The sequence below is a fragment of the Melozone crissalis genome, unplaced genomic scaffold (assembly GCF_028551555.1).
Source record: "Melozone crissalis strain CALT ecotype California unplaced genomic scaffold, PUWL_Pcris_2 ptg000006l_1, whole genome shotgun sequence".
NCBI classification, from domain to species: Eukaryota; Metazoa; Chordata; class Aves; order Passeriformes; family Passerellidae; genus Melozone; species Melozone crissalis.
This window is the reverse complement of record NW_026535784.1, coordinates 42,965,103-42,986,816: the sequence shown is the minus strand read 5'-3', so window position 1 is coordinate 42,986,816 and position 21,714 is coordinate 42,965,103. Positions and strand designations below refer to the sequence as shown.

The 21,714-nt window shown below is 39.8% G+C and overlaps 1 protein-coding gene across 2 annotated transcripts; it reads left to right on the top strand.

Annotated features, from left to right (window-relative positions):
- The first annotated feature begins 1,265 nt into the window (after positions 1-1,265).
- INTS10 (integrator complex subunit 10) lies at positions 1,266-21,125 on the top strand. Of its 2 annotated transcripts, XM_054295979.1 has the most exons (18): positions 1,266-1,410; positions 2,269-2,336; positions 3,024-3,127; positions 4,139-4,278; positions 4,772-4,853; positions 5,162-5,302; positions 5,716-5,887; positions 6,344-6,513; positions 8,917-9,050; positions 9,818-9,971; positions 10,607-10,689; positions 11,409-11,561; positions 12,689-12,797; positions 13,125-13,204; positions 13,658-13,820; positions 14,862-14,955; positions 18,813-18,890; positions 20,770-21,125. In XM_054295979.1, exons 1-18 carry the CDS (start codon positions 1,282-1,284, stop codon positions 20,924-20,926), a joined length of 2,211 nt encoding a protein of 736 aa, XP_054151954.1. In that variant the 5' UTR covers positions 1,266-1,281; the 3' UTR covers positions 20,927-21,125. The 2 variants fall into 2 exon arrangements, with proteins under 2 accessions (XP_054151954.1, XP_054151955.1); XM_054295980.1 differs by lacking the exon at positions 18,813-18,890.
- Positions 21,126-21,714: the final 589 nt, after the last annotated feature.

Here is a 21,714-nt window from a genome sequence, read left to right as displayed (position 1 = left end):
TGATTCTACACCAGCAATTTTTTCAGGGCACTCCTCACACATCCATTAATTTTCAGAAATAACTGTTAGTAATCCCCTGCCCACCCATTTCACTCCTGCAGCACCCTGATTCTGGCCTCACAAGCTGCATAGGGGGAATCCCAACTAGCCCATCAGCTCTTGCTGGGCAGTTTCCAAAGAGATAGAATACACAACTTTATTACCATATTCAGTCCCACAAGGCAAACCTATTTTTATTATTATTATAATAATAATAATTATTATTATTACTACTACTACTACTACTACTACTACTACTATTCAGTCAAATTTGGCTGTATACATCTGCACAGGCACATGGGGAAGAGCTCTGGGTAGACCTACACACTGGCCAGTGATCAACATTGCTGCACTTGCAGGGGATTGCAGGGCTCTGAAGCCATTTTTAGGAACCTGCGCCATCCCACAGCAGTTTGTAGTTTGATAGCAAGAACAGAAGAAGAGGATGCACCTGTTTTACGAGGGACTGACTTTCTGCTGTGCCTTTGTCACCTCTCTGTGGTGACAAATGGCCACAGTCTCTGTGTGAATGACCGCAGTCACCCCAGCAGGAAAGCAAGGACCTTGCCTTTTACCTGCAAGAGAGGTTATAAGTCTCTTAAAACTATTTGCTGAAAGGATTATTGCACTAGCTCTGAGATGTGTAATTTATGGATTTAATCAGTGGAAGTCCCCAAGTGCAAAGTCTGTAAGGTCTGTCGCAACATCAGAAAGAAGAGCCTACTTGAAAGGAGCAAAGAAAGTGACAAGGAAAGAAACTGAGAATTCTTACTAAGTAACATAAGGGGTTACGCTTGTAATCAAGCCTCCTAACATTAAAATCTAATTATAAGAAGCAAGACTCTGTTCCAAGCTGCTGAAAGGTGGATGCACATCTGTGGTGAAAGGTCCTGCTTTTCCGTCGCATTTGCCTGTGGTGATTTTAGTAGTGGACTGTAAGAACTTCAGAGAACACTAGCCCAGGCAGCAGTGCCTTGGACTTCCAGAGCGGGCTTTGACCAGCAGCAACAACAGCCTTAGGAGGGCAGCGCTCGCTGCCGCCCACATCAGCGCTTTGGCTCGCTCGGGCCCAGCGGACCGGCAATCGCGGGCCCGCTCCGACACGCCGGCCACCGAGGGCGCTGCGGGCGGCGCGCTGCGCTAGGCTGGGGCGGAAGCGCGAGCGAGGGCAGCTCGGGGAGCGCCGTGGCGCATGCGCGCCGCCCGGCGGCCGGGGCGGAGCCAGGCCGCGCCGGGTGCAAGATGTCGGCGCAGGGGGACTGTGAGTTCCTGGTGAAGCGGGCCCGGGAGCTGGTGCCGGGGGACCTGTGGGCGGCCAAGGCCTGGCTCATCACGGCACGGAGCCTCTACCCCGCCGACTTCAACATCCAAGTGAGCGCCGCCGCTGTCGCACACACTCGGTAGCGGGGGCCCCGCTGCGGCCCTGTTGATTGACAGGCAGCTCAGCCAATGGGAGCGGGGGGGGCGGGGTTGCTGGGTGCCGCGGTGACTTCGCGGTTGAAAAACAAAAGAAAACCCTTCACTTCTACTGCTACTACTGTTAGTTAAAGGTTCTCTCCTCATTATGGCTTCTGTGGTATCTTGGGGGCTTTGCATTGCATTTGACTGGGTTCAAACCCTGGTCAAAGGACTCTCTGAATTCCAAGTTTTCAGTTTGTGTAAAAATTAAGCCGGGTATTCGCCATGGAATGTTAAGGGTCGGTTTAAAGATCATCTGGTCCAACCCCAGTTCCATGGGCAGCGCCACCTCCCACTGGACTAGGTTATTCCGAGCTCCATCCAACCTGGGCTTGAACACTTCCAGATATGGGGCACGCACGGCTTCTCCCGGCAGCCTGTTCCTGTGTCTCACCGCTCTCACACTACAGAATTCCGTCATTATATATTATATAAAGTTCCCCTCTTTCAGTTTGTACCCATTACTACTTGTCCTAGCACTTCCTGATGAAGAGTCCTTCTCTGACTTCTCTGTTGGCCTCCTTTAGATACTAGAAGGTTGTAAGTGTTAATGATATTAAGTATATTTTCAAGAAGAATTTTATGCCTAAATTAATGTGTGATTAAATAGTCTAACACACCTTCTAATTTCTCCAACAAATGTTGCAGTCCTTTTATTTTCTGTTATGCAGACTGCTGTGGTAAATTGAGGGCAATTTTTTAGAGTGGAGGGACTGATGTGATTGATAAATATATTTGGGAAAGCTGATGTTGTGTTCTTGCATGCTGCAGTATGAGATGTACACTATTGAGAGGAATGCTGAGAGGACAGCGTCTGCAGGCAGGCTGCTCTACGACATGTAAGTAATCAGAGCTGGAACTCTGCTTTTATCCCAGGTGCTCCATTCATGGAATCAGTTTGGAAAAGACCTCTGAGATGATTGAGTCCAGACTATGACTAAGCACCACCTTGTCAACTAGACTGTGGCACCAGGTGCCACATCCAATCTTTCCTTTCCTTGGGAAGGTGACTCCACCACCTCCCTGGGCAGCCCACTCCAATTGTAATTATCCTTTCTGTGAAGAAATTCCTCCTAATATCCAACCTAAACTTTCCCTGGCATCTTAAGACCATGTCCTCTTGTCCTGTCACTGGTTGCCTGGGAGAAGAGACTGACCCCACCTGGCTACAGCCTTCTGTCAGGGGCTTGTAGAGTGTGATAAGGACACTCTTGAGACTCCTTTTCTCCCGGCTAAACAACCCCAGCTCCCTCAGCCACTCCTCACAGAACTTGTGCTCCAGACCCAGCTGCTTCACCAGCTGCACTGCCATTCTGTGGACAGATAAATGTCAGGATTTCCAAAAATGTAAACTTAGAGTTTTTGAAAATCTGTGTGGGTAAGTTAAGCACAAAAGGTCTAATTAATTAAAAATAAACAATGAAAGGTTTTGTTTTCTGTTTTGCCCAAACACATACTTTTATGGGAAGGCTTTGTCTTTGAGACAGATTTTGAGATCACTGTACATTCCTTAAACTTTGTTACAGGTTTGTCAATTTTCCAGACCAACCTGCTGTGTGGAGGGAGATCAGTGTTATTACATCAGCATTAAGGAATGACTCCCAGGACAAGCAGACACAGTTTTTAAGAGGTAAAGATTCTATCCTGAAGTAATCTAAAGATGAGCCCTCTGATTATTTATCTGGTTTGACAAGTAAATGTCAGTTTTTCTAACTTTGCCTGTGGACTGCAGGGTTTGTTTTTTTCCCCTCAATTCATTCATAGCAGACTTCATTTGGTGTGTTAGGCTTAGGAAAACAAAGGGACATGACAAGCTGATTCCCATTGCTTTGTCTCTGATATAGGTAGGCCTACTCTGCCAGAACAAGAAGCACGGAGAAGAGCAACTGAATAGGAAATAAGTGGAATGGGACTTAAATCAGAGATTGCAGAAAGCAGTGTATGGTTGTAAAAATGGAGTGAATTCTTGTTGATGTAGTGAGGGATATAAAAATGAATGGTGTCCAGAAGGGCTTGGCATTCACTGCTGGCAACCATAGGCAGTTTTGAAAGCAGGATGTACACCTGAGAAACTGTAATCTGCTGTTTGAATACGTGTTTCAGAAGCTCTAAGAATATTCCAGTATGAAAGCATTTGATTTTTCATGGGATGTATTTATTTTCGAAAGCAAATACATAAAACACATGGGAGAATATGTGAGTTTCTTTTTAGTGTCTCCCTGGATGTTTAAATTGAAAAAACCCTACATTTTAGTAATGAAAGTATTAATTGTAGAAGTAGAATGTAAGTAAAAAAAGAAATAAACAGTTTTGAGAAAGCATCTTGAAATGTCCAATACTGAAGTATTGGGATTTAGAGTATTCCACTTACTAGTAGTCTTACTTGTAAATTCAAGGTCCTTGCACCCAAATAAACACTATTACAGATGAATATTTATTTGGTCTTCTCTGAAAGAAACAGACTTTTTTTCAGATATGTGTGTTAAAAACAGAAAAAGCATAAGGCAATCCCTTTTTGTTCAGCAAAGCAGGGTGATATTGATTGACTTTTATGCTTTGTCATATTTACAATTACTTGTCATATTGTCATCTTTACAATTCAGACACAACAAGTTAAATGTTTTCTTTTTTTTTTTTTAAGGATTATTTGAGACCCTTCCTGGTCGGGTGCAGTGTGAAATGCTCCTGAAGGCAACAGAGCAGTGCTTTAACACATTAGAAAGGGCAGAAATGCTCCTTCTCCTTCTGCGGCGTTTCCCAGAGACCGTGGTGCAACATGGGGTAAGAGAAGAGGAACTCACAGTAATTATTAAGGATATTGGCACTCAGTTTTTTGAGGTTCTGCTGAAATGTGTTTTCCTTAATGAGAGGGTGGGTCTTTTTATTTATGTTTAATTGTAACATATAGTTCAGACTGCTGTATCTTGAGCTTACCACCAGGAAGGGATTGGGCAGGATACAAATGGAAGCAAATAAAACAATAGTTTGCTTTGTAAATGAAAGAATAACAGTCATATATTGCTTTCATTTGTCTTTGTGTGTCATTACTGAAACAGTTTCATGCTCAGTTTTTCTCTTGGTCTGGTTTTGCTGTCTTCTGACATTGCTTTTTACCGGCTATTAAGTGTGGATAGTTTAACTGTATATTGGGAGTCTGGCACATACTGTTGCCATAGAATTGTTACTGAATTACTGTTCAACCCCACTGAATTGCAGTTCAAAAAGTTTCTGAAACCACTGGTTCAGTATTTGATTGTCACCTCTGCTCACACAGGTAGGCCTTGGAGAAACATTATTAGATGCTGAAAGTATTGAAGACCAAGAATCTCCAGTGAATTGTTTTAGAAAATTGTTTGGTAAGAAAATATTAATGTTCTTGTTTTACAGTGCTACTTTGTAGTGTGGCAATGTTCTGAGGTCAGTAAACTTTTTTCATGATGCTATGATTAGAAAACTGCTTTAGTCAGGAGAGGCTCAGGCCATGTTAATCCAGGCTGGCCATATGGTACAAGTTGGTCCTGGAGCCATTCATGTGAGGTTCTTTCTGGTGTATGGTCAGCCAAAGATGAAGGCTCCCATTGCTGATTGAGAAACCTTACCTAGGAGAAATAGACCAAAACCCCTCACAAACCTAAAGGATTTTTTTGTTTGTTTTCTATTTTAGTTTGTGATGTTCTTCCTCTGATAATTAACAACCCTGATGTACGACTTCCTGCCAGCTTGTTATATAAATATCTGAATAAAGCAGCAGAATTTTATATTAATTATGTAACTAGATCTACGCAGACAGAAAGTCAATATCAAGGTAAGAATGTTTTCACAAAGTCAAGCTTTCTTAGAATGTGTCTTAGTATCACTGATGTCCATAAATAAAACATGCGTTATTTTTATGTTAATGTATCCCACAGATAAGGATACCACTAATAGTAGTATTTAGTGTTACTTAGTTCTTTGATTCCAAAATACCAAGATGGTGCTTCAGCTACTTAGTCATGATGCTCATGATGCTTCAGCATATGAGAGGTGGGACGAAATGCCCTTATCTGGCCAATCAGCTCTCTTGTACAAAGGCAGAAAGGCCTGCTGCTCCCTGTTAAACTTCTGTGTAAAGAATGATTATCCTGAAAGCTCCCACATAATTTTTACATGTTTTCTTCTTGAAAATGCATCAGTTTGTTTGATTTCTTTATGAAGAGAAGAATGTGCTGGTTTTCCTAGGTTCACAAGATTCCTCTGATATTATGTCTCCAAGCAAGCGCAGCTCTCAGAAATATGTAATAGATGGTCTCACAGAGAAATCATCCCAGATTACAGATCCTTGGGAGAGGCTGTTTAAAATACTGTCTGTGGTGGGAATGAGGTGTGAGTGGCAAATGGATAAGGGAAGAAGGTAAGAAAGCTCCACTTTGCTGGGTATTTCCCCTCATGGAGAATTTGGCTTTTTGATTCTTAATAAGAACAATTCTCATTGAAGAACAGTTTTAACACAAAAACATTTTTGATAAGTTCACAGCAGCTTTTCTCTTAAGACTGTACAATGGAAAGCAAAAATGGGGCTTTAGAAAGCACTTTCAAATTAGTCTCTAAAATCAACTTTTGATGATGTTAAAAGTCATGCATAAGCACTATAGTGCTGTGGGTAACCTTCCCTATGTGCCACAGTAAAGAGAAACATGGTAAATGTTTTGTGAAATTTCACTAGCTTGTATTCCCAGCCTCCGCTGACTTGATGCTGGGAGATATCCTCAGCAGAAACATTGAGATTTTCATACTCACTATGCATTCTTTTTTTTAGTTGCAGAGTCTGTGTAACATCCTGAATTCTTGTTCTCTCTCTTTCCCTCAGGAGTTACGGTGACATTCTGCATCGAATGAAAGATCTCTGCAGATACATCAGTAACTTTGATAGTGAAGCCCACATTAAATACAAGAATCAAGTAGTGTATTCCACGATGTTGGTCTTCTTTAAAAATGCTTTTCAGTATGTCAGCAACATCCAGCCATCACTCTTTCAAGGTTAGTTTCTAATGTTTCAACTTCTGTAATGAGCCCTTCGTGGGTTCATTGCTAATGTCTTAAAGATACTTTCTCATTAGTCTTTTGAAACTGTCATCTCACAAAACAACATTTACATTTGCTATGACTTGTCATAATTCTCCCAAACCATTAAGCTTGCCAACAGTAGTTCATAACAAATGTGTAGTGGATCAGACCAAAGATCAGTCTAACTTAGCATTGTGGTTTCAACCTTGGCCAGCAGCAGTTGATTGTCCAGCAAGGAGAAAAGACAGACCAAATGTTATGGGAAACATCCCTAGGGTTGATTCCTACTCTTCCATGAGCCTTGTGTTTGTTTCATTTCTCCTCTGATTTTGTCCATTTGAAGCTGACATTTTCCTGCTTTCTTTCAGTCAAAATAAGTGAAGATATTTTTGCACTGGAAACACACAAATTTGTAATTAAGCAAACAAAATTGAATAGGAAAAGATTTCCTGACATTCACAAGCTTCCAACTTGTCTTTCTTTATATAGCTTAAGCCTAATCTTTGAGGTGTGTTTTGCACATTTCTCCTAATTAGTTACTTGTGCATTTTCCTACCCACTCACATCTGCATTTCAGACATGCTACATTACTTGGAGACCTTGGATTGCTTTTTTTGTCATTAATTGGACTTTTCAAGGGTGGCCCAGAAGCTGAGGAAAGTTTTTTGGGTTGATGCTTTTGGGGTTTGTTTATAACTCTCTACTAGAAAACAATTAAAAACTCTGTAAGCTTTGATTCTAGAGCTCAGAGAGAAAAACACAGTGCTGCTCTTTGTATGCCTGTGTAACTTTCAGTACTGTAAGAGAAGGTCTGCGGCCCCAGTCAAGTATGACAGTGGATTTTCTTTTGTTTTAGGACTGGAGGTTTTGCAATAAAGACTGCAGTGTACTTCTGGTACTGGGAGGAGAATACTGGTTTGGAAAGCAAAGCACTTAGCTGGCAATAATTTAAATCAGTATGAGTAAAAGAAAAACCCAATATTTTTCTTCTCCAGTGTTAAAACTAGGCAGCTCTTGAGGTTCTAATGGTGAAGCTCTTCCAGCATCCCAGTTGTGGTACTTTGCATTAATGAGGATCGGATATGAATCTTCTGTGTTAAATCTTTGCTCTATTTTCAGTTTTCACACGCGAGATTCTGACATAGTGGAATACATGATGGTACAGGAGAGGTGATTGCAGTGTGCTGTAGGTACAATTTCAATGGTGGAATTTATTGACCTGTATTTGTTAGGTAGAGCAAATTGGCTGTTTCTTCTAACAGGAGCTTCTGTTGTAGTGAACTCAGTACACATCACTTTTGAGTAGATGTGAAAAGCTTAATAGAAGTTTTTTTTTTAATGTCAAGAGATGAAATGAATCATCTACTAAACTCTCAAATTAACTCTTTGCAGTTACAAGTGAAACCTTAGCCTCATATCTTTCTGCAAATAGAAGAAATGCACAAACTGAAAGTACTTGTTTGCACTAGTGTCTTACAGAGATTTCAGAAAGAGAAAACTGATTAAAGGATTCCTCTTCCCTTTACATTTCTCTTTGACTGAGCTTTGCACATCTGTATGCAGCTTGATTGTGCAGGAGAAAATGGTTTTGGAAGGAAAGCTGTCTCACTAGTGATCACATATCAATGTTGGTTGAGATTAAGAAGTGTTGTTCCTATTTTATGTCTAGTGAAACTTAAGCACTGGAGTGTGAAATAATAGGTACCAGATCCTGCTGAATGTGACAACAGTGAAAGTAGAAATTGTTTTCTGTGTTTCAAAATGAGTCTTTTCTATTTTTTGGGAGTGAAAATGAGCTCTGGCAGTCAACTAAAGGTTTATTTCTGTTTACTAAAATTGGTGGGGACAAAACTGATCACTGAGTGATCCTACTGGGGAAATCTTGTCATAAAATACACAAACTTCTTTGTGGGCTGGGTGCCTGTCAGCATATTGGTTTGGTTTCTCATGAGAAATATTTTGAGAATATTGTTGTGCTTTGCCATATTTGTGGTTGTTAACTTCAGAGCTGTTTGTGCTTCAGAGTTCATCTGTTGAATAATTTTACTTATTTAAAGCGAATAATGCTTGAACAGAGAGCACCTGCTGCCTGAGTATATTTTATGCCTGCTCCAGAAGAAAGGGATTCAGAAATACTCTGAAGTTCTCAATCAGACCCTGGTGATGTCTGCTAAATGCACTCTGACTGTGTGGCTGCATTGAGGAAACCACTGCTTTACCAGAATAGTTCAAGTAATTTAAGTGACTTAATTTAAGATTGTTTTCTGTAGCATTATAGTCATTACTTGTGAAGGGAAAAAAAACCAGCTTGCTGTAGGCATAAGACCTTTCAGATCAGTTTAGGACAATTGTGAATTAATTTATCTTTAAATCCAGGTCCAAATGCTCCCAGCCAAACTCCTCTGGTGCTTCTCGAGGATGTACCCAACATCTACGGAGATACAGATATTGATCGTAACAAACACATACACAAAAAAAGGAAACTGGCTGAAGGAAGAGAAAAAACAATGGTAACTTTTGTAGACTTTTTAATTCATAACAAGAATGGCATTGCTACTGGAATTTAAACAACAATGGTTTTGACATAGATGTAAAAAACTATGTAAAAAACATATTTTTAGAGCTATCCTGAATTAGCTGTTTATGACCACAATCTTCAAACATTTTTTTCCTAAAGCCAGCGAGAATGAAGCCATTTTTGCACCAATTGCTCTAGACACATGTTCTGCTGTGAATGCCTTAACTTAAAAGGAGTTCAGCAGAGGCACTTAAAAAAGTAGCTATAGCAGTCAGGTAATTCAGGTAGTAGCTATAGCAGTCAGGTGTTCTACAGGTAAACTAACAAAGTAATTGACTTTTCATGATTGGAACTGTCAATATATCTATTGGTTTAATGGTAGAAAATGACTATTTATAGAATTTCTCTGCTATAAAGAGAGTACAAGGATTTCCTTTGCATTATGCCACTGTAGGCTTAAATTGAGTCGTAAAGTGTGAAGTGTGTATGTACTTCAACAGATAATCTGGCTGAAGCTCAGTGGTGGTAAACAGAATAAATTTGTTTGGGATACTGCTCATCACACTGTGCCACTGAGTTCTTGGTAGCAAACCAGATGGATCTAACCTTAAAACAAGCTAAGTGAAAAATCACTTAAAGCCACTTAAACTAGGACTGTGGCACCTCTATACATAACAGTTTTCTTGTGTTCAGTGGAACTCCTGAAGAAAGTATAAATTAAGAAGTTAATCTCTGTGTTTTATACTGACTTCTAAGCAGAGCTCAGATGATGAGGATCCTTCTGGGAAGGCAAGAAGTCGCCATATTGCAGTAAATAAGGCTGATCTTGCAAATTCTATTGAGGTATTAGAGAGTTTCAAACTGGCAAGAGAGAGCTGGGAGCTGCTTTATTCGATGGAATCACTTGACAAAGGTAAGGTATTGCATTTAGAATTGCATTTAGACTTTCTGTGTAGAAATCACGTTTTTATTGTTAAAATGGAATTCCTGCCATTATGAATCCTTAAAATCGAAATTGCTTTGCGTCCTGAGTACTTCTGATAGAAGTTCCAGTAAGAAGCTTTATCAGTTGTTGCATTTCTGAATATTTTGTTGCTGTATTGCATTTCATTCTTGATGCATCTTTGCTTATTCACCCCTATTTCTCTTGGAGCAGTTGGTCAGTAGTAGGGCTGATAGTGCTCAGTGAGGATGTGCTGCTTTAGTTCATGATTAAGAACTTGCGTTTCTACTATGTCTCCCTTTCTGGTAATAACTGGTGTGATAATCTTGAAAAAAATTTCTCTCCTAAAAAGCAGGCAAACAGTACCACCTAGCTGCTTTTAGGTTTCTTGGACATGGTGAAGGGAAGCATAATCAAAAAATGAGTGTATAGGAAGAAGGTATCCTATATGTGAAGGATTTCATCCTCTTACTGTTTTGGTGCCATTTTTTAAATTCTTAAATTCAGTTTATATATATATATATATATATTATCGATGTTTAACCCAAAGCTGTGAAATGTTTCATATTCTCTTTGGTTTTTTCTTCTCTAATCATGTAACACAGAGTTCACCAGAATTTGTTTGTCATGGAAGACTGAAACCTGGCTTTGGTTAAGAATCTTTCTTACAGACATGATCATCTACCAGGTAAAAAAAAAATGCTATAAACTAGGAAAAACACCATTCTTGTGTTGCTCTTCCTTCTAGTAAATAGCAATTTACTTCTTTCTTGTAAATAGTAATTCTGATAAGCCAGTTTGACTGCTTATAGTGTCTACTGATTTTATGCCTTAAAGTAAGACTCTTCTGGGGATAGAGCTACACTGTTTGCACCACAGGCTTGATACACTTGGATGTTTCTGTCCCCATAGCTGTTGTTTGAGTCCAGCTAATTTTGGCATGTGGGAAAACATCTATGTTCTCCACAAAAATTAGTCTGACTGTGCTCATTCCAATTCCATCTACAGAAGAAAGCTTGTTCTTTATTTTTCCTTTGTGAATCTTTTATTTTTGCCTCTACTTGTGCCTGAACAAGAGCTATTTCAAACTTTATTAGTCTAAATAATGATTAATTCAAGAATATAATTATTTGATTCAGTTACAAATATGATTTTGTAAACTGTAAATTTTTGTAAATTTTTAAAGGAGAATTTTGTTTGTCTTCTGACTGCCTTGTAAATTATTAACTCACAGTCTTGTACACAACTCATCACTGGAGATTATTAGTTTAGATTAAAATTTTGAAGGCTTGTTACTTGGACACACACCATTTTGAAAGTTTTCTGTAAGAGAATTTTTTCTCTATTGCTCTACTTATTGTATAGAAAAGACCCTAACAGGTTTTTTTTTATTATTCTGTTTCAAAGGGGCAGTACAAAAAAGCAATTAGCAGCCTACATCACTTGGCAGCTCTTCAGGGCTCTCATTCTCCCCAGCAAATTACAGGACAAGGATCTTTAGAAAATCAGAGAGCACTAATCCAGTTAGCATCGTGCCACTTTGCCCTTGGAGAATATCGGGTACGTACAGCATTCCACACCCTGGGCCTTCAGCAGCTGGCCCTGGGCTTCCCATTTCTCTTTTCCCTTAGAATTTTCCTGGGAGCCTCCTTTCAGCAGCATATCAAACATAAGCCAGGGTCTGCTGAAAAATCCATGCTTTACTGGGAGAATTATACTTTGTGCCACATTAACTGACTGTCCATTAGCAACTCTTCATATATATGTGTATAGTCTTTTTGATAGTGAAGATTTGGGGGGTTAATTATGATTTTTGGTGGCTACATATGTTTGAGTTGTCTGTAAATGTATCCTTAATTTGAATTCCTTGACTTTACTGAATTAGTTCCTTAAACTGAAGGGGAATTCTTTTAGATAACAGGCTTCATGTGGCAGGGAAAAGAAAAAGTAAAGGAACTTCTGTGATCATCTTAAAAGAGAGTTAGTTATTAGCTGACGATATGAGAGACACCGGAACAATATTGTCTGGCCTGACCTCTGAACTTGCTCTACTTTTGCAATAGATGTTTTGTTTGCAATTTTTAATATTGCAGGAGTGTGTGATGGTCTGAGGTCAGTCAGAGTCAGCACTGACAATAAAGGCTCTGTTTCTAAGGATCTACCTCATCCTGTTACTGCTGGACAAGTGCTTTTGTCCCTTCCCTTTTCATACTTTTTCACTGCAAATGTGATCATATATTCCCACAGACTCCTTGCCAGGAAATAGCATTAAAAATTCATTGAATTTCCATCATGCTGTCAGATTGCCATTTTCCTTTCTATTTTTACCGTGAACAAAATAAATTTTACAGAACTATTTTAATAATTCATTTAAAAACTTAATCTTTCAAAACAAAATAATTTTGATTGCAGTTTTATTGATCTTATCCTCTTGAAATTAAGAATGCCAATACAATTTTTTCACAATTAAAATGATGTATGTAGGCTCTCAGAAGTTGTTTAGTGACTGCTAAATCTTTTTGCTTAGCCAGACTGTACTGTGTATTAAGTCAACTCAAGTTCTGGCAAAGAATTTTGTGATTGATTTGTCCTTTTGTGGTGTCTGAAATTTTTTATCATTATTAACATATTGGAATATTTAAGAAGTTGAATTTAAATTTGGCATTATCATGTCCCTTCTTTTACAGCAAACATGTGAAAAAGTGCTTGACCTCATGTGCTGTATTTTACTTCCAATTCAAGAAGGAGGTAAAGTACAAGAGGAGCAACCCAAAGTCAAGTCAAAATTCAGGAAAGGTATGGAGTTGCTATTACCCTAAACTCATTGTTAGCTGAATTTTTGTATTACGAAAAGGGAGGAAGTTTTTGATTTCCTCTTGGTTTTGTATTGAGGTTTTCTTGCTTGTACCTTTTAAAGTATATTGGTGGCAAAATCCTACCACAGGAAAAGAGAAGTGAAGAAGAAAAATGTAAATGTTTCACTTCACATTTTGAATCAGTCATAATTTACATTTAAAGCTTTCCTCCCTACCTGAGATGTGGTAATTTTGGATTTGTTTTGCTCCATTTCAATTTCTTTCAACCTACCTGTTGTGAGACCCCTAAAGAACTGTTCTGTTACAGGGTCTGATTTGAAGCTTTGGCCCTGTACCAGTAGAGCTATCATGCCTTACTGCCTTCATCTGTTGTTAGCTTGTTTCAAGGTAAGATAGCTCCAAGGTAATTGGAGCTTTCTTGTCCTTAAGGGCTGGTTTATGTATCCTGAAACTACATGGCCATATCCCAGGGCTGTGCCTCAATCCTTCTTACCTAAGTGGGTATGGGGAGAGTCTTCCTTCGGAGAGGGGAGTGGAGTTTTGAAGGAGGAGGGTTTGTTTTCTCTTTTTTTTCTCTATTTGTTTTAGTTTTGAGCAGAGAAGATAGAAGAGATCTCAAAATTTTTGTCTTTGTTCAGACTTCTCTTATAATCAGTGGGAGCGGATTTGGTATTTTAGCTGGAAATTTCCAACCTACTTCAGAAGTGTATTTCATTCTGCCTTAATATATACTTTTAAAGAACTTCTGTATTTGCACAGATTTAGGTGAGATAAATCCTCTATGTTTTTGAAAGCACTGTGTATTTCCTGAGTGTCTGAATATAATTTTTTCCCCTGTAGCTCAGAGCTTTCACAGACAGCAGAGATGATATGGCCCTGGGCCATGTAGTTGTTCTGCTTCAGCATGAGTGGCCAAGGGGTGAGAACTTGTTCCTGAAAGCCATCAACAAAATCTGCCAGCAAGGAAACTTCCAGTATGAGAATTTTTTCAACTATGTCACAAGTATCCTTTCTCTAACCAAGAATGTCTTTCACATCCTGTGCTGTAGTGTTGAAAAAGCTGTTCGTTTCCACAGCAGCTCTTTCTCTGAAACATATTCTGTATTTATTTTCATTCCAAGAAAACCTCTTGTAGTAGGCTCAGTTCACAATGGACTGTAAATATGCCTCCTGTGCCTTGGCACTTGAGAGTACCCTTAAGTACACTGCCATGGCATTTCCACTCAGGAAAACAGCAGGAGCTCAGGCTGCTCATGCAAGTGACAGCAATCTCTTCGTTAACAAATACAGGGCATTATGTACAAGGCTGTTAACAAAAAAGACAAAGTAGTACCTGTGCTGCAGAGCTGCATGATTTTGGCTCTTGTTTGTGAAATGCTTTCTGTGAGTAACATGTTTGGATTGAGTAAGATAATGAGCTATGTCAAAGATCATGCAAAGCATGTCTGATTTATCTATTCAGCTGTCTGACATAAATTTTGATCATCGTACACACAAATTGACAGTTTCATGTTTAACCTAAACAGACAACTAGCCATGAGCCTCAGGAAGCAGTGGGGTCTAACTCCTATCTATGACAACTGAATAAGCTGTAGTGTTAAAGGAAAGGGAAAAAAACCCCACACAAAACAAGCAGCTAAATAAAGGATCAAAGTAGAAAACTAAAAAGGGTGATCATGTGCCACTGTGTTGGCCCTTGCTTCAGATGCAGCCTCAGTTTGCACTGCTTTCATAACCTGGAGTGCAGGAAAAGGAAGTGAAACCCAGGGAATTTTGAGATCAGCCTTCTTTACCTCTCACTACATACGAAGAAACAAAGAAAGAAACTAACGGATGTGTTCTTCACTTTGAAAAGCCATTTCTCATCAGTTTGTGTAGGATTAGGAATACATGCTGTGATCTTCTTTATCACTTCTAATCATGAGGTACTTCAGTAGCTTTTTAGTTTGACACTCCTTTCAGCAGTGTGGCTTCAGATGGGAGGCATGAGAAAGAATGTTCTCAATCATCGTTTGCCTACTCAAATCTTTAACGTTTTCTTCAGATATTGATATGTTGGAAGAATTTGCTTATTTAAGAACACAGGAAGGAGGGAAAATTCATCTGGAACTGCTGCCAAATCAAGCAATGTTGATCAAGTAAGGATAAAAAAGCATTTACTGTTTTCTTTGGCAAAAAAAAAAAGGGAGTATGTTCTGGTTGTCTTTGCTTTCATGTTATCTTCTGGATAGTTTGTCATGTCTTTGAGCTTAAATTTAATGAGTTCAAACAAGGCCGTGAGTTTCTTTTCCTGACTCCTGCTGATCTATGTATTCTTTTGGGGGGGAGGTTCTTCAGCTTCAATTCCTGCTTTTACAGGACTTTATTTCTGAGTGTGGCACTTGCTTCAGAGTGATTGATATTAAAGTGATTATGGTTGTGCTCTTTCAAGTAGACACTTGCACTTTGCAGGAATTCATCAAATAATTAGGCATGAGTGCAAGGTGTTGTTACTAATTTTGCTGAAGAGTAATGCTGAGCAAGAAGCACTATTTTGCTTATTTTTGTAAAAAAATTCATGAAAGACCACTGAATGATGAAAAATTTCGGTAAAAATATAAAATAAATTACATTCCAGCTACACTCCAGTAATCTTTCTGTTAGAATTAGCAGGTCATCTTATTCTGCTTAGCTTATTGCAAGGTGCTGAAATAAATTAATCATTTGGATTAACTTCCTAGGTGTTTTTACTTGTTTAGTCTTGACTCATAACTATCTGCTGCAGGGTTTTAGTGGCATAATGTTTTGGAGTATTCTGGTTGTTTATGAGAATTTGCAGTATTTTGCTTCCTAAAAGGGGGACTGCTTAAAGTTTGTTGAAATTCCACTTAGGGAATTGTATTCTGGCTATTCACTAACCAGAAATAGGCTGAAGTTTTCAAAATGGGAGCCTAACATCAGACAATGGGATCCAAATTTTAACTAGTAAATAGATTTTCCAGAGATTTCAGTAACCAACACAAAAGTGAGATACTAGGTATAATTAAAGGAAAAGTAGAAATTCAAATGTTTAATTATGTGATGGAGAATTTTCTTTTTTAAGCTCTAGGTTTTCAAACTCTTCCCCTTGCCATATCTTAGTGCTTGTAACCAGCTGTATGAAAACAAGCTTCAGGGCATGTTGCACCACATAGGGTGTTAAGTGATAAGCTGTGCCAGCGAGAGGGCTTAGCACTGAGGACTCCATCTGGTAACTTTTACCTGCTGTCTCCATTTCATTGCCGTGGGTCAGCGCTGTTTCTCTTGGCTCCGTTTGATTGGCGTGGCCACAGTTACTGTCTGTTCTGACCCCCTCGGTCAGGAGGGAGGTGGGGAGAAGTGTTTCTAGCAGGACAGAATCTCTCTTTGACCTCCTTTTGATCTGTGATGTTTCCTCAGTGATGGAAAGGCTTGTAGAAGAGAAGTCCATTTCTTTGTGCTCACTGAGCCAGAACAGTCAAGTATCCTGTCCAGCTGGAAAAGCTGTGTACAATGTTTCATGTGGCTGTGTAGGGCTGGAAGCACTTCACCAGAGAGCCCATGGAAGGGATAGCTGAGGCCATAAGTCACTGGTCAGAGATGATGTTTCCTCCCCTGGTACTGCAGGTGTTTTTTAGCTGGACTGGCTGTGAGGCCCAGGGCTAATGTCACCCACCAGTGTTGACCTGGTTAGCTCACAGCCTCCCCCAGCTGGGGTTTTGCTAAAGTGTGCCACTGTAGCCCTGTTTCCTGGGACAATGGTTGGTAGGCTCAGTATCTGCAGACTGCTTATATCTTTCAAAACTATCACCAGCTCTGCTTGGATGAGCTGCTGCACCATTCTCCCATGAATTAGCAGGGACAGCTCAGATGCTGTTCATTCATGCTCAGAAAGACACTGAGTTCGACACAACAGGCCAAAGATAAAGCAGTTGTTCCTTTGTCTGATCTTTTCTCAGCATAAGTATAGTAATCCTGCATCTTAATGGATGGGAAATGTATTGCAGATATTATATGTCTTTTTATAAGGACTACTTTTGATGACTGACAGGGCATTTTCTCCCTAGGTGAATTCCTCATTCTTCTTCCAGTACTTTTTTCTAAGTACTTTATACTTCATAGGAAATTATATTCATTTTTCTGAAGTCAGTACAGCAAACTGTAGTGTGCTTTTACAAAAGATGAAGTAAGATTTTGGTAGTCTGCAGACTTATAATTAGGTTCTGCAAAATATTTCCCTTTGCTTTTATCCACTGTGGGAATGAGAAGGTCCATGGTTTGGGTTTTAACTGGTGATACAGCCAGCTCATTCTCTTTGTGGTGTTAACAAGATTTGTTTTATGAGCTTTGAATCCAGCACCATTAAGTGCTTTTGAACTCCCATCTAGAAAAGCCAAGTTTCACAGTTTATCTGATATTCATGTCAGTAGGGGCAGTGTTAGCTGGTGAGGCTAAAGAGGGAAAGAGCAATATGCAGGAAATTGCTGCTTAATATCTTGCTCCTGTTTTTGATAAATCTTTCTCTAATTAATCTAATCATAGCCCACCTAATGGCATAAACTTGATTGGAAAGCTATGTCCTTCTTTTTACTCATATTCCCATCACATCTCTCCTTGGGGACTGAGGAAGTTGCTTTGAAGTGAAACAGAGTATCTTGAAAGTGTATTTTTTCCTCTGGGCACATGGGTATGCTTAGTTCTGACTGCAGATCTTGCAAACAGTAGTGAAGACACAATTGCACAAAATTCCTTTTGCAAACATCTGCCACTCTGGGACCAATAACATCTTGCTGGTCCTTTGTATTTTCTGTTTCCCATATCCATTTTTGCAAATACTGAACTTACTCATGCCAAGAATTCTTGAAAAATTATCTCATTTGATGGAATATTTTTTGTGGCCATTTTATTTCAGGTTATTGTAGCTGTATTAGAGTGTTAAATGTCTCATCTTTATTTGACTTCTATAAGCTCTGTATCTATCAATAAACCAGAGATGCTAACCCAAATGCCCACCTATGAGATCTGAAGGTAGACACCTAACTCAGAATTACAGGAATCTAAGTGTGAGTTTTGCTTCTCTGCTCCCTTCACAGCATCTCTGGGGGTGAATGGTGCACTCTCTACTACTTAAGATTTAGGTGATATAAGAGACTTAGATTAAGAAGCTAAACCTCTCTCCTATATACCAAAGTTCTCTTTTCTCCTTAAGTGGAGTATTGCTTTAGACTGAACCTGTTATTATCTTGTTCTAGATAGCACACAGAGATAGAAGTTTAATTTCCTGGAGAAGACAGACAGTCTTTCAGCTGAGACAGCTTTTGGTGGTTAGTTCCTGTAGCCCTGGTCATAAATAGGAGGTTGCTCTGAGCGGACATTTGTGCTCTGGCATTGTACCATACTCTAAGAGCTGTTTTTATAAGCAGTTAGAATTTGTAAAGGTGGAACAGTCCATCTGTGGGCTAATGGAAAGATACTTGGGCAACCTTTAACAAATACCGCCGCGTACTCAACCTGGCCGATACCCGCTGTGCATGCACCCGGCTTGGGCTCAGCAGCCAATCCCTTGGCCCCAAGCTCTGGGCTCTCCCAGTTTGCTGACATGCTCTTGCCAGTACTGAAGGGAAGCTGTGGTATCTGCAGTGCTCCTCTGATTTAATCTTTTCTGACTGACATGCTTCCTTGGAAGAGCTGTGACAGTTCATCGTAGTACAACTGTGTATTGGTTTTGCACCTGCTGCTGTCCATTCTCCTGGTGTAACTGTCCAAAAACATGTGTATATATTTAGACCACAGCTGTAGAACAGCCTTGCAATGAAGTCTGGAGATATTTGCATGTTTGATGCTGTTAGAGTCCTGCACCCCTTTGGCTGCTCGGTGGTCATACTGCTGTGTGAGCTCACCCTAGTTTTCTGTTATTCCTTTTTTGGAGAGTTGTTTTGCACCAGAGGGGGAGTTGGTGTGTGGGTGTTTGAATGCTGCTATTTGCTGTTTTTTAAAGGACCTCTAGCCCTCCCATGGGGTTACTGCAGCAGGAATTCATACCTGTGCTACAGCCCAGCATACAGACTGCTGACAGGTACCAAGTGGAAAAACCCTGCTCATAGTGTGCTGTGTTTTGTCAACATGTTTTACTGCCCATGATTTTCAGCAATTTGTTACTCAATATTTATCTTTTTTTTATTTCTTCATTTGTGCCTACATTGCCTGGCAAACCATGTTGTTCTATAATAACATTTATTTTTCTTTTTCCCATAAGTTGCCAGTATCCGTGTCCTTTCAATTTAGTAATCGCTATTGAATTTAAACAATAATGTAGAAATCCTCAAAAGTTTTACTGATGTTCCATCATATATTAGCAAGAGCATAACCCTTTATTTTCAAGATACTGGTTCCTGGATCCATTTGAGGCAACTTTTCTTCATTTAGGTTGTTCTGAATTCTGTTTTGTGTTTTCCAGCTGTAATATAACTCATCCTCCGAAGTGCTGCTGGCTTGCCCAGTAGCTGTAGGTTGCATATTCTCCTTTAGGCTGTAACTGACCATAGCACCCAGCTGCCAGCAATGTTTAAGACAATAAAGACTGAAAACAGGACTTATCTAATAGCCTCTGAATATATTGTAATGTCTTCAGTATAGGTTTGCTTCACTTAGCATAGCTCACCAAGGAATTGCCCAGTAGGCTTTGCCTTTGCCATGGGTTGCAAAGGTCTCTGCTGTTTTGGCAGAGAAGTCTCTTCTCAAATGCCAGACTTACATGAAAGTTGTGTGGTATTGTTGGTGAGGGTAATTCTGAGATGTTTCCCTTCCTTGTTCCCAGCATCTCTGTATGGGCACAGATGCCCTCACCCTTCATTTTTTATTTTCTTTCTGTCTTTCAGTGGGCTTGCTGGGTTTGGACCAGCTATTCCCTTCTTACCCATGACTCAGGACTCATCTCAGCATTAGCATTATGCTTTTCTCTCTAAATTAATTTATGTTGGTTCCTTTAGTAGTGTTAAGGTTCTCATTTCAGGGCATGTCTTTTTCTCCCCTTCCCAAGCAGGGCTTGCAACTAGATGTTACAAAGTCTTGATCTTACTTACCCAATTCTGGACCAGTGCAACTAAAGTGCTTTGGTGCTGCAGAACATTGTTTTAAGGACAAGATTTAGGTGTTGAGGCCAGCATGAGGACAAAGAACTGTTCATAAAAATGGCCTTTAACAGAGCAATATCCCATAAGTTTCCCCAGCCAGGACTGCTTTAGCTTGCTCAGGAGCTGGACCTTTGTTCTGTTTGAAAATAAGTCCTGAACTTGTGCTCAGAATAAATGTAACCCCTTGCCTGGTGTCTAGTATCTTCATAAGAGCTGGCTTCCATGGATGCAGCCTGGCATGATTTGGGTTTTGTGAAGTGCTGACTGTGCCCTTCACTAGCCACAGCATTATCAGTGCCCACAGGGTTATAAAGCTCCTTCCTGCACTTTGATATTGATAGAAGATGCCCTCTGCTCTTTATGGTGGCACCTGTGCTCCAGAGAAAGCAAGTTCATCTTTTCACTCTTCTTTCAACCCCAACCATTTATAGAGGTGATTACAGGGAAGAAGTGGCCTAGGCAGCAAAGGTAGAGAGGGAAAAAAATTCCTTTCCCCAAGCAAGGAGAACTCTGTACTTGCTGGGTTAAGAGAATAGATTTTCCTGTTATCCAGAAGATTGGCATTATTTCCCCCTTCAGCAGCAGTCATAGTCAAAGCAGTGAGAACACAGATTTTTTTGCAGCTTCTGTTGAAAGACTTGTAACCTACTAAACATGATTTTTAAAAAATAGCATAGCTCAGGCTCTTTGACTCTCATTAAATAAACTCAGCTATGGACCATAAATATGTAGTAGGTGACACACAGTACCTTTTAAAAGCCTGTAGTTCACTAGATAACCATGATTTGATGTTGTCTGTCTCTCTTTCCTCCACGGCTTAAGGCACCACACAGTTACCCGGGGCATAACGAAAGGAGTGAAGGAGGATTTCCGCCTGGCCATGGAGCGCCAGGTCTCGCGCTGTGGGGAAAATCTCATGGTGGTCTTGCACAGGTTCTGCATTAATGAGAAAATACTGCTGCTGCAGACTCTTGCTTGAACGGACTGGAACCTGATGAAGTGTCTTTTATGGAGAGAGGGGAAGGCTCTTTGTATGAACAAGCAGCATAGCAGTGGAAAATCTCTTGTTCAGAGGGTCAAGAACTTCCCTGTAAGTTACAGGTTCTGCACTGCTTGATTTCTTATGTGAGTAGATCAAACTTTATAAATAAAACATTGTTTAAGAAGTCTTTGTAATATCCTATTTGTTTTGGGTTTTTTTTTTCCATAGCATTATACTAAGGTGTGTGTCATAGTTCTTTTTGTCTTTGCACATACACAGAGAACATAGCAAGGTATTTCAGGTTTTTTATTAGCACTAGTTTGGAAATCACAGCATGAGTGAATTTCCTGAATTTCCAAAAACTCTTATCTTACATGGAATTGATCTGTTAGGTCTTCCTTGTCTGCAGAATTCTACCTGTATTGCTGGTTTTCAGATTCAGGGTCCTTAAGTAAATTCATGTAGAAAGAGGATTGTTTTGATTGAGATTTGGTAATACCCAAGTGATTATGCAAAGTCAGTAGGAAATGGCCTTTCTGCACTCCTAGAGTGTAGCACATGAAACTCGGACCTCATCCATGCAAGGGGTGTGTTACACAAAGGCCCAGAACATGCAGATGGGCTGCTAAGCCTATAGGAGCAGCCTGCTGATTAATAAGCCAATAGAGGAGATTTTAGGCTTCAGCAGGATCCTAAACCTAAGGGTTTGGTTGAATAAATGGGAAAAATACAATGAAGCATGATCAGCTGATAGCACCACCAGGCTGTGACACAAAGGTGCCCCC